At 40.5% G+C, this 13,903-nt stretch overlaps 1 protein-coding gene across 5 annotated transcripts in view; it reads right to left on the bottom strand.

Moving 5' to 3' along the window:
* Positions 1-3,153: 3,153 nt before the first annotated feature.
* Positions 3,154-13,903, bottom strand: part of HEPH (hephaestin) — a 95,165-nt gene continuing 84,415 nt past the window's right edge. For 3 of the 5 annotated variants that reach the window (XM_030851429.2, XM_060292868.1, XM_060292867.1), the window contains 5 exons: positions 12,925-13,150; positions 10,357-10,496; positions 9,340-9,502; positions 6,430-6,474; positions 3,154-4,082 (listed from right to left, as the gene is read on the bottom strand). In XM_030851429.2, the coding sequence (XP_030707289.1) occupies positions 3,850-4,082; positions 6,430-6,474; positions 9,340-9,502; positions 10,357-10,496; positions 12,925-13,150 (807 nt within the window). In that variant the 3' untranslated portion in view covers positions 3,154-3,849. The remainder of the gene's footprint in view (positions 4,083-6,429; positions 6,475-9,339; positions 9,503-10,356; positions 10,497-12,924; positions 13,151-13,903) is intronic. The other 2 variants (XM_060292866.1, XM_060292869.1) reach the window with 1 other exon arrangement.

Genomic DNA, 13,903 nt, shown 5'->3' with positions numbered 1-13,903 from the left:
GCAGACTCCAGCCCCAGGATCATCAAGGCCCTGTAGGCAGCTGTGTCAACACACAGTGTAAACACCAGCAGCCTGGCACCAGCCCCAGGATTCCCTTGTCCCTTGCCCTATCCACCTACCTATACCAACTCTAGGGTACCCAGGGTCCTGCAGAGACCCACCAGTGTGTTGGCATTAGCCCTGGGTCATCCTTGGCCCTGGAGCTGGACACCAGTGGGCCAACACCAGCTCTGGGAACCCGTGCCCCACAGCCAGGTACCCCAGGACCTAACTCTTCAAGTCAGTTGACACCCAGGACCGAGCTTCAGCTGCTTCTGTGTGAGCACCAGCCCTGGGACCACGGCAGCCTTGCATCCAGCTGTGGCAAGAACCAGCCTGTCCTCTAGCAGGCCAACACCACCCCAGGACGTCCTGGGGCCCCACCCAACAGCAGGTCGACACTTGCTCTGAGATCCCTGGCACCAGAGCCAGCCACCATGGGACCTGGCTATACGCACTGGTGGACCAGCACTAGCCCTGAGATCCCTCTGGGCTCAGTAGCCAGTCAACCTATGACATGGCCACAACCATCTGTGGCTTGGCACCAGGACCTGGAATCCCCTGACTGTGAAAGCAGCCATACCAGGACATGGTCTTGATCACCTGTGGCTCACAGCCTCTGCACAAGGCAGTGTCTGGCAACCAACTGGACAGGGGTACAGTCCCACCTACCAGTGTCCTCACAGTAATCAGCCCACCACAACAGAAGGACCCACACAGCCCACATAGAGGGAACCCAGAAAGTGTACTGTCTTTTCTCATTCAAGTTGTGATTTTACTGATTCTTGGTATGATGGAACTCTGAATCATATTAAAACAATCTATTTTAGGAGGCAGTAACCCTGTTTATGTTTAGCATAAGTCCTGGCATAACTTTGTGTTCCAATGGCAATGTAACTTTCAGAGACTTTGCTGTGCTCTTCAGTTTTGCTTGGTCTCTCTGGTGTCACTGCGGTTCCTGTTGACCTCTGCCAGAACCATTATTGTCTCTGGGTAGGAAAAGGGATTCTCCAGCTTACAGGCACAAAGAGTGCTTCTTGGGCTGCAGCTTACTATGTTGGGATTCTCCTTGCAGTTGCTTCCTAATGTCTAACTGGGGGAGGAGAGTCTCTGGTCAACAGAGATGAAGAGCAGCTTCCATGGTTACTTGATGTAAGCAAGGCTCCTCCCCAGTCCCTCGTTCCAGAGTCCCAGGCCCACCTGGGCTGTCCCTAGGACTCCTTTTTGACTTTGTGCTGCATTCTTCTAGGTTAGGTGTTAGGAAGATGATTTGTTGCTATGTTTCTCTATTCTTCTTCAGGCTGCCTTCCTCTTCTCTATCTTTTTGAGCGCTTCTATTGTTGTCTTTTTTTTATTATTTCCAAGGTTTATTTATCTCCAGAGAGAGGTGAACCTATGGCATCTCATCTAAACTGGAAGTCCAATTTATGTTTTTCAAACATCACTTTTCTGCATGGAGAATCAATTGTAGGAGGCTGGAGTGAATGTAAGGTTATAAGCAGGAGGCTACCACACAAATCCTGGTAACAGATGGTTGTGCTTTAGTCTGGGGTGGTAGCAATGAAGATAGAAACAGATGAATAAATTAAAGATATTTTGGAGGAAAAGCAAACAAGGCTTACTTTGTGATTTCTGACTTGAGCAATTGAATGGATGGAAGTGCCACTTAATTGTCAAAAACATCTCCTACATCCCCACAGGGAGAACACCCATTACAAAAATGCATACTTTTCTGTAATACATGGGCTTGAGCTTACATTCCCCAATCAGGAGCAGAGTTACACATTCAGAAAAAACGTATCCCCATCCCACCTACTTCTCCTTGTCTCAGATTCGTGACTGAGACCACCTTCCATTTGCATACAGATTACAATAATTGAGTAGAGTCCCCAGAGTGCACTGAGTTTTCAATAACCTTCACGTTAACAATACACCAACAGAGTTCTGCTGTTAAGTACATTGATTATGCAATGGTTTAAATACTCTCATTTGATTTTATCACTAAAAATCCAAATCTTCTCCCTACTCCACACCCTGTTATGTTTCTGAGACTTCCAGTAAAGCTCTCCACAGAGCCATTGACCACAGTAAACCAAGATGAATGATGGGCTCTGGCCTGTGTTTTACCCTCCAACTTTCAACATTATTTAGCACCTGAACACCAGCTTTGTGGGTTTCTACAGTTAATCTGCAAAGTGTTGCTAACTAGGCAGACAGTTTTGCTGGAAAGACAGGAAAAGGAAAGTTGGATTCAATATGGGTAACAAATGATGGAGATTAGTGGAGTTTCCATGATATAGAAGGATGAAGCAGGTATTTGGAGTCGAATAGATGAAGGCTTGAATCCCTACTCAATTTTTAGCTGAATGACCTGGGGTAAAATCACTTACTCTCTATAATAATTTGTTTACTAAAAGGTAAAACAAAGTATCACCCTGATAGAACTAAGGGAAGTAAAATGCAATCAGGTATTAGATGCTTTGTAAAGTGTAAAGCACTATGCATTTCAGTTATTATTTTAACTGTCCCTGATGCCTCTTCCATTTTCCACTTGCCATGTAAAATGGTATTATGGATACTATAGTAAGAATGGGCCATCTTATCTCATCCCTAATCTGTGTCTTGTCTGTGCTCTCTGACCAAGGTTTTAGAGAGGCTTGAACTTGTAAGTGACAAAGGAATATTGCTTTAAATTACCAGAGGAAGGACTCTACCCTATAAAGAGGCCCCCAAAATTGCAAGTAGACCTCTCATACCCCCAACTACCAAAAGAGCCCTTTGGATCTGTGCCCACCTCTCCTTGCCCAGTGTAAAGGTTTGAGCTTAGTTTCAGCCCTTTATTTCCCTCTGGCAACTTTTCTTTGCATTCAGAATACTTTTGGCACTTATGGGTCAAAAGATGGTACCTACCACTCTGATTCTGAGGCTTCCTCTTGGGCAGCTTCTTCACTTCCAAAACACAAACCTGCAGGGTCCACAAAGGATAGGCAGACCCATTCTATGACCAACACTAGTCACCCCCACCAGTCTCGCTGAGTGCTCTCTTTTTCAATAACAGTCACAACTTCCCAGAGGCCACAGAGACAATCAAATTCACCAAGTTCACTCTTATGGTATTCTAACAAGCACTTTAATGTGTAGGATTTTCTGACTAAAACATGGAGAGGACACTCAACATTCCCTTCAGTGCAAATGCACCAAGAACTTGGAGTACTGCCTTCCTGAGGAGCTTTTGCCTCCAAAGGTTGTAGTTGCTCATGACAACAATATTCCATCTACCCACTTAACCAAAACAGTCCACTGCCAAGAAGAATCAAAATACAAGTTGGATCTTAAAATCCCACCCCACCCATTCCCCATCAAGACTATGTTCTTAGTCCTAGTTTAGATTTGGATTATCATCACAGCTCACTTAGCCTCAGTTCAAACTGAACTTGCCTAAGTCCTGGAAAGCAGTAGAAACCTAATCAGTGAACCTTACTCTTGGTATCTACTTTGTGAGAGGAGTCAGTTTTTAGAAATTTCCAGACCTTCCAAGTGTCAGTGGGTGATATAATATAGCTGTTGAAATTTGTGATATTAGATACTAGGGGACTCAGCCCCAGGTGCCCAAGTGGAGTAAAGAAACTAAAGAAAAAGAAAGCATATCATTTCCATGTAAATAAATTGGTGAAGAAATACTCTTTTGAGTTTGATTCCCTCCTCTGCCTCTCTAAAACCCATTCCCCTTTGACAATGACAATGAGGTCAGCTGCTAGTCCATGACCTGCTGGGAGTGTGTCCCAGATGTGCAGTTCCAGGATCCAGCTGTTATTGCTTGAGAGACAGAAGCTTGAAGCTGTCATCCAGGATGGACCTCCTGTTGCGCCGTAGCTTTCTCTGCCGATGCTGGTACCACACCACACCACCAAGAGCCAGAGCAATGAGCAGGAGAGTGACACCCATGGCAATCAAGACAGAAGTCAGTATCTCGATATCCTTTACAGGGATCTGCATGCCCAGCATCCTCACATTGCTTTCTCCAATGTCTCTGGGAATTGCTACTGAAATGGAACAAGAGGCAAGTGGGAACCCTGCGATGGAGAATATTCTAAAATGTCTTATTTTATAGTCAACTCTGGGAGAGGAGAAATAAGGTCATCCAAATAGGACAGAGAAACTATCCTTAGCCCTCAAAAGATCAGCCAATGATGACAGATACGGAGGTTACAGAGAACCAGCGTAACAAAATGTCATAGCTGAGAAAATTATTAGGAAGCATTGAGGCACCAGTCCCCCCATGGAAAGAGCTAACACTCAGAGTGAGAAGGGCCTTGACATATTTCTTTAAATATATAAAAACCTGTGATGTAGAAAAAAAAAAGAATTGAATTTGGTTTGCGTGGTTCCAGAGGGTAGAACTGGGAGCAGTAAGTAGAAACTCCTGAGAAGCAGTTTGACTCAATTATCTAGCTTATCAATACTCACTTTGACCATTGGACCATGACAAGAGCCTGTCTCTGTGCTGTCTGGTCTCTCACATCTTTGCGTCATTGTAACACTGATGTCACATTGATCTTTCTAGGTGAAATATCTAATTTTCTTAGTTCCTGGCATACAAACTTTTGATGATCTCCAATCAGCCTATGGAATAAAGCTCAGACTCAAGTCAGACATTGCAACTCTCACGATCAGGTTCTAACTTAGCCTACTCTTATTTACTATCTTCAGGGATAGCAACTCATTCTTTGTTCTACAGAATGGGTGAGCCTCTTCAGGCTTCCAAGACTTTCTCATGCTGCTCCCATTGCCTGAACACCCTTTCTTCTTCCTCACCATTCTATCCCTAGCTTAAACATTATATGTCTCAGCAAAGCTTTCTTCAATTCAGCTGTATAACTAACAATGGTCTTTCTTTTGTGTGCCCAAAGTACCTGTACTGTTTGTACTCCCACAATTTACTTCCTTGGGCTAAGTGACCTAATCCACCCTCACTTCTGGATTTCAGTCTCCTCTTTTATAAAATGGGGATAATAACCATACTTAATTCAGTGGTTTATTGTGAGGCTTGAGTGAGTTGATATTTATAAAATATTTAACATAGCTCCTGGAAGGCATCAAATGCACAATAATTGATCCGTTGTTATTATTGTTTCCCCACTTTAAAAAAATAACATAGTATCCAGCACTGCAATTATTGTCTCTGTGTCTCATTCCACTTTTAGACATGAATCTCTTGGAAAATAGTGACTATGTCTTACTTTTTTGGTGTCTCTGGCAGTTAGTATGTGTTTGATGAATGTATAACTGGATGAATCAATATTCTTACAGAACTGAGAGAAGATGAAATATAATGAGTTCAAATGGAAGCTGGGAAACATTCTGGTTTTGAGTTTACATTCTACCACTTACTTCCCTTGTGACCTTGGAAAAATCACTTTCCATCTCTCAGAAAATATTGGGCTTTAGTAGACCACCAGTTTTGAGGGGTTTTCCTCACTGTTTAACGTTTTTAACAAACAAGAGCTTATGAGGATGTATGTATGTATGTACACACTGATATGTAAAAATGCATATACAAATGTATGCACAAAATATGTATATATAAAAATATATGTGTGTGTATATATATATGTATATATATATACAAATACATATACATATATGTATGTCACTCTGCTCTCTCTGCTTCACCTTACCTCTCCCTAATCCTCCAGGACATACCCTAGTCCCCTGGTTGACTGTTTATAAGATACTTAGATCATTAGGACCTTTCCAAACAGAGCTGAAAAACCTCCAGACTAAACTGAAAATCTCTAACATCTATTCTAGCCTCTCACAACTTTATGAATCTTTCTCAGTTCAGGTACAAATGAGGTAGAGAGTGAAAGCATTATTTGAACCCAGCCTGGATAGAACAAGAAGCTCTATTTTCTGGAAGTACAGAAATGGATGGTTCTAAAGTGTCAACTATTTAGTATTCTATAGATGAAAGATTAATTACCTGGTGCAGACTGAATGGCATTTGTCCTAGTTTCACACTGTCCTTGTGGGGAATTCATATCTGTACTATAGCACCTTCATTCACAACTCAGCAAGACCTTGAATTTTATTTCCCCTCATACATTAGTAAGAGGATAAGATAGCAGCCTTCACTGAGGATGAGGCAATTTTCCTCAACTCAGGAGGTTGGGCATGGGGGTCAGAGAGAATAAACCTGCTGAGGGAAGCTTAACTGGAAGCTTAACCTTAGATTCCTGGCTTCTGAAATCTTAAATAAATCTCAGGATGTTTTCTGCTAGTATTGAGGTCCACATTTCAGCCATATGAAACTCATCTTCTAGAGGCACTGAACTTTTCCCCAAATGCACAACATATATAACTACCCAATCTGTGTATCCTTCTCCCTACCTTTTCCAGTCTCTTCAGAGATGATGGTGGTAGTGCTTAAGTGTTCTGGAGGAAAAAGAGAAAAGAAGTTAGTCCTATTATTCTTCCTACTTATCCACAGGCTTGTTGTAGGAGGTTAGCAATGGTTGGAGGACTCTCTGTGATATAGTAAGCAAAATGGAGGTGACTGGAATTAACTGTCTTGTGATCAAAGTCAGTATTGGTATGTGGATTTGATTTTGAGCAGTGACACAAAATATAAGCAAGAGCATAGTCTTAGGAGTCCAAAAGGTAAGTCACCCCTCTGCCAAAATTTACATATTTATTGACACTTTATCCTCATTATTGCTCTTTTTGCCACCTTTTCCCAGCCTTCCTTCAGGAAGCCCCTGTTCTTTGTCAAACCTGCATCCCTACATATTCAACCTTTTTAGAATACTTCTTCCTCTTCTTGCTTTAATGAGGCTGAGCTCTTTTCTGAGAACTATACTTCCTTTATATCTTCTCAATACTGTTTTGAGATTATTTATTATTCCTCCCCTTTTTGCAAAGATCCATCTCTTTTGAGGCTTATATTACTTGGCTAAAAAATCACAACCACTTCTTGTCACTGTTACCTAGCAGTTTTCATTCATGGAAGTCTTTGGTACGTGGCTCAGTCTTTCTTGTCTTCAATTCCCATCATAAGTGTCGACCTATCCAACACTTAAGCCTCACAGTTTTTAGACCTCTTAACTCTAACAAATTTCAAATATACTCCAACTCTATCAACCACTCTTATGGTTACATTGGGCTAATTATGCAGACTTGCTCCATCTCATAAGTCTAAAATCTAACAACAGCCTCCTATTCTCTCCATGTTCTAATGCTATTTATTCTATTTCACCTGTTATTTTCTCCTCTCATGAAGACCTCTAGCTCCTGGACACTTCCATTTTTCTCACCTCACCAGTTTCATCCTGTTTTTTTCTTCCATTCCTGGCCAGGCTGGACTCCATTGTCTATCACTTCAACTACTAACTTACCAGGAATATTATAATCATTTGCTGAAACCCCAGTAACTATACTTTCATTGTATTTTTTTCTGGTATTATGATGAATGCTGGTGGAGAAACATCACACAATTGTAAAGATCAGTATTCTTTGGGTCCAACTTCAACTAAGTCCTCAGTGCTGCTTGGCAATAATTAATTTATTTCCCATCACTCAGAGTAACTTTTCCCCCACCACCCAGAGTGGTTATTTCATAACCACTTTGCCCACTCTTCTAAAGCCCCTTACACTACCATCTATCTTTCATTCTTAGTAGATGACTCTGTCTCCTCCATCACAGATGAAACACAGACCATCAGACAGAAATATCTACCTTTTTGTCAAGCCTCTCACCCAAACCTACACATTGGTCTTTTCTGTTTTCTTTCTTCTTTTAGTAGAAAAAAATGACCTTACCCCACTCTAATATTTTTTTGTAGCTCTGACTTTCATCCCCTGCTTCTTCCCTGGGAAGCCCTTTCCAACAATTAGTCTTTTATTCCCTATCTGTCTTCAACTCTTCCCTCTGGTTGGCCTGTTAGCTTATATGTGATTGGAACAATATCAAATTAGACCATAGTCTGTCAAACAAACAAAAGGTAAATAGGTAAAATTTATGGACTGGCTCATTATTATAGAGAGAGGTAAGTTATTCTTATTCATGGAAGTTCCTTGATGATATGTATTGATGCAGTCTCTTATCTATTAGATGGTCCATATTTGACATGACCCGTTACTACACATGGAGAAAATCTATTGCTTTGGATCTATAGCATCTTGATGATATATCAATTTACCACTAGAGTTTGATTCTAAGGACTGACAGGATACAACAAAGAATTATGTGTGCCTGTCTGGGTGGTAGGGAATAGTACCACAGTAGTAACTGGAAGACACATTCTAGCAGTATATGTTACCAGAGAACAAAGTTTTCCAAAGATATAGGAAATCATAATGTACAATTATTCGTCTTCCTCCCTGGGGGTAAATAGCAGAGTTGTATTTTCTACCCTGGTTTGCTAGCCCTGTTTAAATGTCTAAAGACATTTTCCCACTTTCTATTCCTGCTGACAGAATATCAATGGCTGGGAATCCCAGAATACCTACCTCAATATAACCAGTTTTCAAAACAGCATGACTTTAAAAAAAAAAAAAGAACAGGAGAAAAAATACCTCTCTGGATTCATGTGGGTCCCTAGAGTTTCTATTGAGCCTCTTGCAAGGGGGATAATGATGAGTACTGGATTCAGGTTAAGAGACTTAAGAAGTGAGACTCAATGCTTTGATGACCCAAGGACACAAAATTCAACACAGCCTACTCTTCTATGTTATTGGTGGTGAACAAAGATTTATTGGTAAAGAAAATACCCTGGCTATTACGTCTCCATATAACAAATACAAGGAAAAAGTTTTTTCCATCCTTGTTAGCATCTGTCTGGGATTAGTTGTAATTGAAGGCTAATATCTCTTTCCAGCCTTAGACAATCCCCACAAAACAAACTAATTAAGGGGTGACTGTTGGAATTATATTTTTCCTTTTTATAAAAAAAGAACTCATTAATAAGATTCCTTTGAAATAGTTAATACCTCTAATAAACTCTAAAATAATAAATTTACATACAAATTAAATGTATCCAAAGGAAGCAAATCTACACTAAGCATCAATGCATACAGCCCAGCCAGGCTGAGTCAATTCATGTGAGCTCAACAAGTATCAAAGAAATTAGGAGGGGGCATGAGCAGGGGAGCAACAGGGAATGAGAAATATTGGTTGGGAGAACACTAGAAGGGGTCTGTTCTGTCTTCTTGGGATCAGAAGATGGATGCAAGTCACTTCTTGGATTATCTGGTTCTTACAGGCTAGATACAGTGCCAGAAGATATCCTAATTAGGCTTTACCTCTTTGGGACAAAACCATAAAGACAGTCTCCATGCCAGCATGGACATGGTCTGTAACATGACAGTGAAGCAGCCATGTCCCAGGGTTGCTGGTCACCATCTCCACAACCTCAAAGGTCCCTGGGAACAGATCCACCACGTCTGCCCGGTAACTCTCTCCACTCTGCAAGAGAGATTGTGGGTGAGAGAGAGAAAGTGAAGGGTAGAGATAGTCTCAGAACTTATAGGAATTAAAAGGCTTGGGTATCCACACCAGAGACATGGAATTTCAAGATTTACAGACCAGAGAACAGCTTAAAGATTCCATCTTATCCATCTCTTCTGTGAACCCACCCATACAAACTGACTCAACAGAGGAGACTTTCTCTCCTCCTACTTTTTCTTAAAGTGTCCCAAAGTAAAGTTCATTTAGTCTTTCATTAGGGGGATAAAAACTAGTATATCCATACATTTTAGCAGGCTTAAGCCTTGACCCCTAGGAAGGATCCACATATTTACTTTAGAAATGAAACTCAATTTAGTTTCTCCTCTATGCCACCACCTTTATCAGGACTTCTAAGTCTTTAAGTCCACATTAATGCCTACAACTCTGACCCCTTTTCCTAAGACAAAATTTCTTCTTCAAAACCCACATGTAGTCCCATGTAGGTCCTGAATTGAAGTTCAGGAATGGATTAAGGACTTTCAGAGATTGTGAGACACTACTCTGAAATTTCTTACTCAGGATGACTGCTTACTGGACCTCAAGTCCCTGACTGAGACCTAATTACATTTATTCCTTCAATCTCCTTATCACATAAATGAGCCATTCATTTCTTCTATATCATAGGGGAAAGCTAAGGCCTGGAGGGCAATGACTGACCTTGGGATACAAAGCCAAACTAGAATTCCCTGATCAATACTCCATGTACAAGACCTTTCTTCTTTTAACTGATTATTATCATGTTTCTTTTTATTCTCTTCTTTCTTAATGGATATCAAAGCACTCTGAGGGACTCAGCCTCTTTTCCAGCTCACCCGATAGAGAAAGCTTTCTGCATGGAAATGGACAGTGTGTAGGTCAATATCTTGTCCCATGGCCAGCATGTACCAAGCCACTCGTTCTCCTTGGTACATGGTAAGGCCCCTGAGGTTGGCATAGAGTTTTCCATTAATGGCTGTAAGAGAAGAAAACTATTTTATATCTCTCATTTTGACTTACCACTGCCACTACCCTAGAGCTAATCCCTATCATCTCTGATGATAGCAATACCCTCCTAAATTCTCTCATTTTTATTCCATTTGTCCCTCTCCAGTCTATCTTCCACATTGGTGTTACAAGAGTGGTCTTTCTAAATAACTAATATGATCATGTTATTCTGCTGCTTAAAATACTTTAATAGCTCCCTCCTGCCAAAAATATCAAGTCCATGCCTCCTTAGCTCAGCCAACAAGGTCCTTCAAAATACAGCCCCAAACTACCTTCCCAAACTCATCTACCATTATCTAACATATTTATTTCAATTAAGGTGATTTTTTCACCATCCCCCCATATGGTCCCATATTCATGTTCTCTGTGTTCTTGCTTATGTTTCTGATCTTCCCTCCCAGAAATTTTCCCTACTTTTATCCATCTTTTCAAAGCCCAGTCATACCTTCACCTCTTCTAATAATACTTCCCTGATCTAGCGCCTCTCAGCACCTCTCATTGCCTGCATTCCTTTCCACAACTAAACTCCTCCAATACTGTCTGTACCACCCTTTGGAACTCACTAGAAACTGCCTTATACATTTACCTATCTTTTAATTTGTGGAATTTTATATCCCCAACTAGGTTTCTATTAGGCAAGACATAAATGTATATACTATATTCCTTGTATTCTTCAGAACACCCAGCAGACACCTGAGCCTACAATAAATGTTTAAAAAAATACCTGTCACATTCTTGGAATTTATAATGATATTAACACATGGGACTCATCATCTGCCTCTTCCCAGGCCACATCCTATGCTTTAAAAACAACAAACCACTCATCACCATGTTAATTCACACTGTCAAGACTATGCCCAGGATACACACCCCCACTTTTCATGTTCTCACAGAGGGAAGATGATTTATACTCTACATCCCAAGAGAGGAAATAATGGAAGGAACATTTATAGCCTATTTACTCTGGCCAAATTTTGTATTTGAGAGAAGGGACTAAATACGCTTAACTCAGTCTGACCATAGAAAGTGGTGCAGATGGATTTGTTATTCCATCATGGGGAAGATTTTATCCCTGTGAAGGAGGAGGGTATTGTTGTCCCTCTACGTCAATGACAGGATGAAAAATCTATCCATTGTTGGGGTAGTATTAGTAAGCCCATTTTGTTGCAGAACTAAATTCAGTTTGCAAATTAGCTTTCTCAGTAAGTTCACATTTGATCTTAAGCATCTCTGCCTCTTGCTCAATTGGTTCAGGAATCTGGAAGTGAGAGAAAGGGTATTATTTGTTTGCCCTCAGACACCAACATTATTTTTTTTCTCTAGTGTCAGCACTCAGAGAGTTTTCAACAAATATTTGATAGGTAGATAGATTGATACCTGAAGAGTTTGGATGAATAAACACATAAACAAAAAGATGGAAATGAGCATTATCTAAACCCCTGCACTAGCAAGATCTGTGTCCTCTTTTCATTTTGGTTTTGGGCAATTTATTTCTCTGATTTGAAAAGAGCTAAAAAAATTCATTTTGTAAAATTTGTGAATCACTGGATTCAATGTGAATCACTCATATTTCCATCAAGGGGAAATAGCTAGAATCTGTGTGACTATGAGATACTACTTTTGAGTTCCAGTAGAGTCACTATAAAAGCTGCAACTTATCCTCAAATCAAAGAAATACTACACTAGAAGAGATAGTGAGAAATCACTTCATACATTCTGCTGCACTTAAATTCTCCCTCTTCTTTGAGATTTTCTCTATTTTTTTTAAAGATACACAAATCTCTAGAACAAAGGAAGGCTTGAGTGAACAATTTACCTCCAAAATCCATTTGAGCATCAAGAAGCTCTTATTTGTATGTAATATAACCCAGTATGCTGCTCTCTGAAGCTCTCTCTCCAATCCTTCCATCTGTAAATTGAACCTTTGTTTTAAAAATAGATTAAAAGATAAGCTGTCCTTCATTTGACTATATTAGAATATATTGAGAAAACAGATCTCAGATCCAGAGTGGTAAGGAAATAAGATAATATTGAGAAACTAAACTCAGAATTTTTAAGTAGAGAGGCCCTAATCAGCCAGTGCACCAGGTACATTGAGGGTCATAAATGTCCATCTTGCCTTCTCTAATATGTTAAAATGTGCTAGTGTCACCACAGCAACTTTACAGAGTCAGCTTCCTGCTTTCTGGGCACTTGAACTAACGTAGACCACATTACCTATTTTATGTATGAAATATATAATACTGTAGTAGGAGACATTTCTTCTAATTTGTCCCCATTCCACTTTCCTATCCTTTCAGAAAATATGCTCCCTTGGGTTGTGATGGGCCTATCAGATACCCCCATGCAGCCAGTAGGGACTTCTTTGGAAGAGGGTTAGGTTCTTTTCTACAGACCATGCATTTTATTGCTCTCCAAGAAAGTCTCATCCTGTAGGTTAACGTGGCCTGGATCCTGGGGCCCATAAGTTTCCACATTCTCTTCCAGATACCAAGACTGGTTCTCATCAAAAATCAAGAATAACAAGGCAAATTCTCGGTCCATGTCATGCCGTCCTCCATTGGGCTCTAGGATGCCCTTTCGGCAGATAGCCAAGGGTCCCACCAGGCCACTGTACATGTCCTAAGGATAGGAGGAAGAGGGAGAGAGTGAACTAGATGGAGTTGTTTCTGGGTGGTAGTGCTCTACAGAGAGACAGGCTAACATCCAAGCCCAATGTGCCCTCAGCACTTCATCATAATGTCTTGTATTTATAAGTACCTCATCTATATTATCTGAATTCATCCTCACAACAATCTTGGGACATAGGAAAGATATGCTATCTCACTTATGATTTACCTCTGCTGGACTATTCGTTGATCTCCAAACTCACCAATCATTTTCACAACACAATGCCTTTTCTCAGGCTGTTTCTTCTTCCTGTAATGCCCCCCCACCACCATATCCCTATCTTTTATCATACTGCTATTCAGCTTTCAAGGCTCAATGTATGTCTACCTATCATTATGTTGCCTTCTCCAGTTTCCCCCTCATTCATCCTCTCCTCCAAGCAGAAGTAATCACTCTCTCATGGACCCCCACAGCAGTTTCTATTAAATGGTTTTATAGAGCTGCTAATACTATGCTATATTTAAATTTTATTCTGTGTATATATATATATAGTTATATTTTATATATTTAATGTCAACGTTATGTTTATATTCATCTGTCTCCCACAACTAGATCATACTCTTTGAAAATGGGAACTGTATCTTACATTTGTATCATCCAAAGCACCAGGTAAAATGTAGTAGGCTCTCAATAAATGATAGCTGACATCTGCCTGTGGATGGGTGGCTACATAGATAAGCCCATTTTCCAGGAAACAGAGGCAGA

This window comes from Globicephala melas, chromosome X, assembly GCF_963455315.2.
Source record: "Globicephala melas chromosome X, mGloMel1.2, whole genome shotgun sequence".
NCBI classification, from domain to species: Eukaryota; Metazoa; Chordata; class Mammalia; order Artiodactyla; family Delphinidae; genus Globicephala; species Globicephala melas.
Note: the sequence above shows the minus strand (reverse complement) of the source record. Positions and strands in the feature narration are given on the sequence as shown.